Here is a 1,325-nt window from a genome sequence, read left to right on the forward strand (position 1 = left end):
TTAATCAATACACGCATTTTTGCCAAACACTCTTTTCATGGCCTCTTTTACATCTTTGTTCCTCAGACTGTAGATGACGGGATTCAGCATGGGAATCACAATGCTATAAAATATCGAAACTATCATGTCATGGTCCAAAGCGTAGCTGGAACTTGGTCTCACATACATGAAGAGGATGGTTCCATGATAAACTGACACTCCAGTTAGGTGAGAGCCACATGTAGAAAAGACCTTCCGTCTCCCCTCAGCAGAGTGTATCCTCAGAATGGCCAACAGGATGAAACCATAGGAGATCAGGACGATCAGGATAGTGACTATCTCAATAGAGCTCACAAAGCAGAAGAGTAGAAGCTGGTTCATGTGAGTGTCGGAACAGGAAATAGCAAGGAGAGGAGGGATGTCACAAAAGACATGTCTAATTTCATTGGATGCACAGAAGGATAGGCTAAATGTGGCCACCGTGTGTAAAGAAGCATGCAGAATGCCACCGACATAGGAGGCAATAATGAGTGGCACATAGACTCTGGGTGACATGCTAACTGAGTACTGGAGAGGGTTGTAGATTGCTACATAGCGATCATATGCCATTACGGCCAGGAGAAAGCATTCCGTGGTCCCAAAAGTAACAGCAAGAAACATCTGTGTTGCACATCCAAAAAGTGAAATAACTTTACTCTTTGACATAAAATCTACCAACATATTTGGGGTAATTATGGAGGAAAAACAGGCATCCACGGATGACAGCACACTCAGAAAATAGTACATGGGATTGTGAAGTCGGGGATCCACCATGACCAATACAATCAGTCCTAAATTTCCTATCAGAGTAAAGAGGTAAATTGCTAGAAACAGGAAGAATAAGATGATCTGCAGTTCAGGATTGTCTGTGAAACCTTTCAGCATAAACATTGTAACTTCCGTGACATTCGGCATGTTGATACCTCATGGGACAAACTTGAGGAGATTAATAAAATTATAATTCATATTGCTTTGACAAAAATGAGCAATATTGTGGCTCAGGGAAAGTGAACTATGTCTTCATAATTAATTCTCGTCGATGAATAATTTCCCAGCAGCGGTTCTGGAGTCAGTGACAAGACAAGGGATCAAAGTTTGATGCCATTTACTGTAGAATCAGATGGAAGATTTCGGTTTTAAAGTACTGGCTCAACTAATGTCATTAACAAAACCATCAAATCAAATGGTTAATTTACCACTGAACTTTATGATCTGTTTTTCTATTGAATCACATTAAAACACAAGTGAACAGCTAACAATAATTCTTATACAATAGTGGCATTAATTTTTATCTCTCTCTGAGCAAT

General features: G+C 39.8%; 1 protein-coding gene across 1 annotated transcript; it reads right to left on the reverse strand.

Annotated features, from left to right (window-relative positions):
* On the reverse strand, positions 1-1,023 carry LOC105307631 (olfactory receptor 5T2-like). The gene has a single exon (XM_011383200.1). It carries the CDS (start codon positions 931-933, stop codon positions 1-3), a length of 933 nt encoding a protein of 310 aa, XP_011381502.1. The 5' UTR covers positions 934-1,023.
* Between the last annotated feature and the right edge of the window lie 302 nt (positions 1,024-1,325).

The sequence above is a fragment of the Pteropus vampyrus genome, unplaced genomic scaffold (genome assembly GCF_000151845.1).
Source record: "Pteropus vampyrus isolate Shadow unplaced genomic scaffold, Pvam_2.0 Scaffold506, whole genome shotgun sequence".
NCBI lineage: Eukaryota > Metazoa > Chordata > Mammalia > Chiroptera > Pteropodidae > Pteropus > Pteropus vampyrus.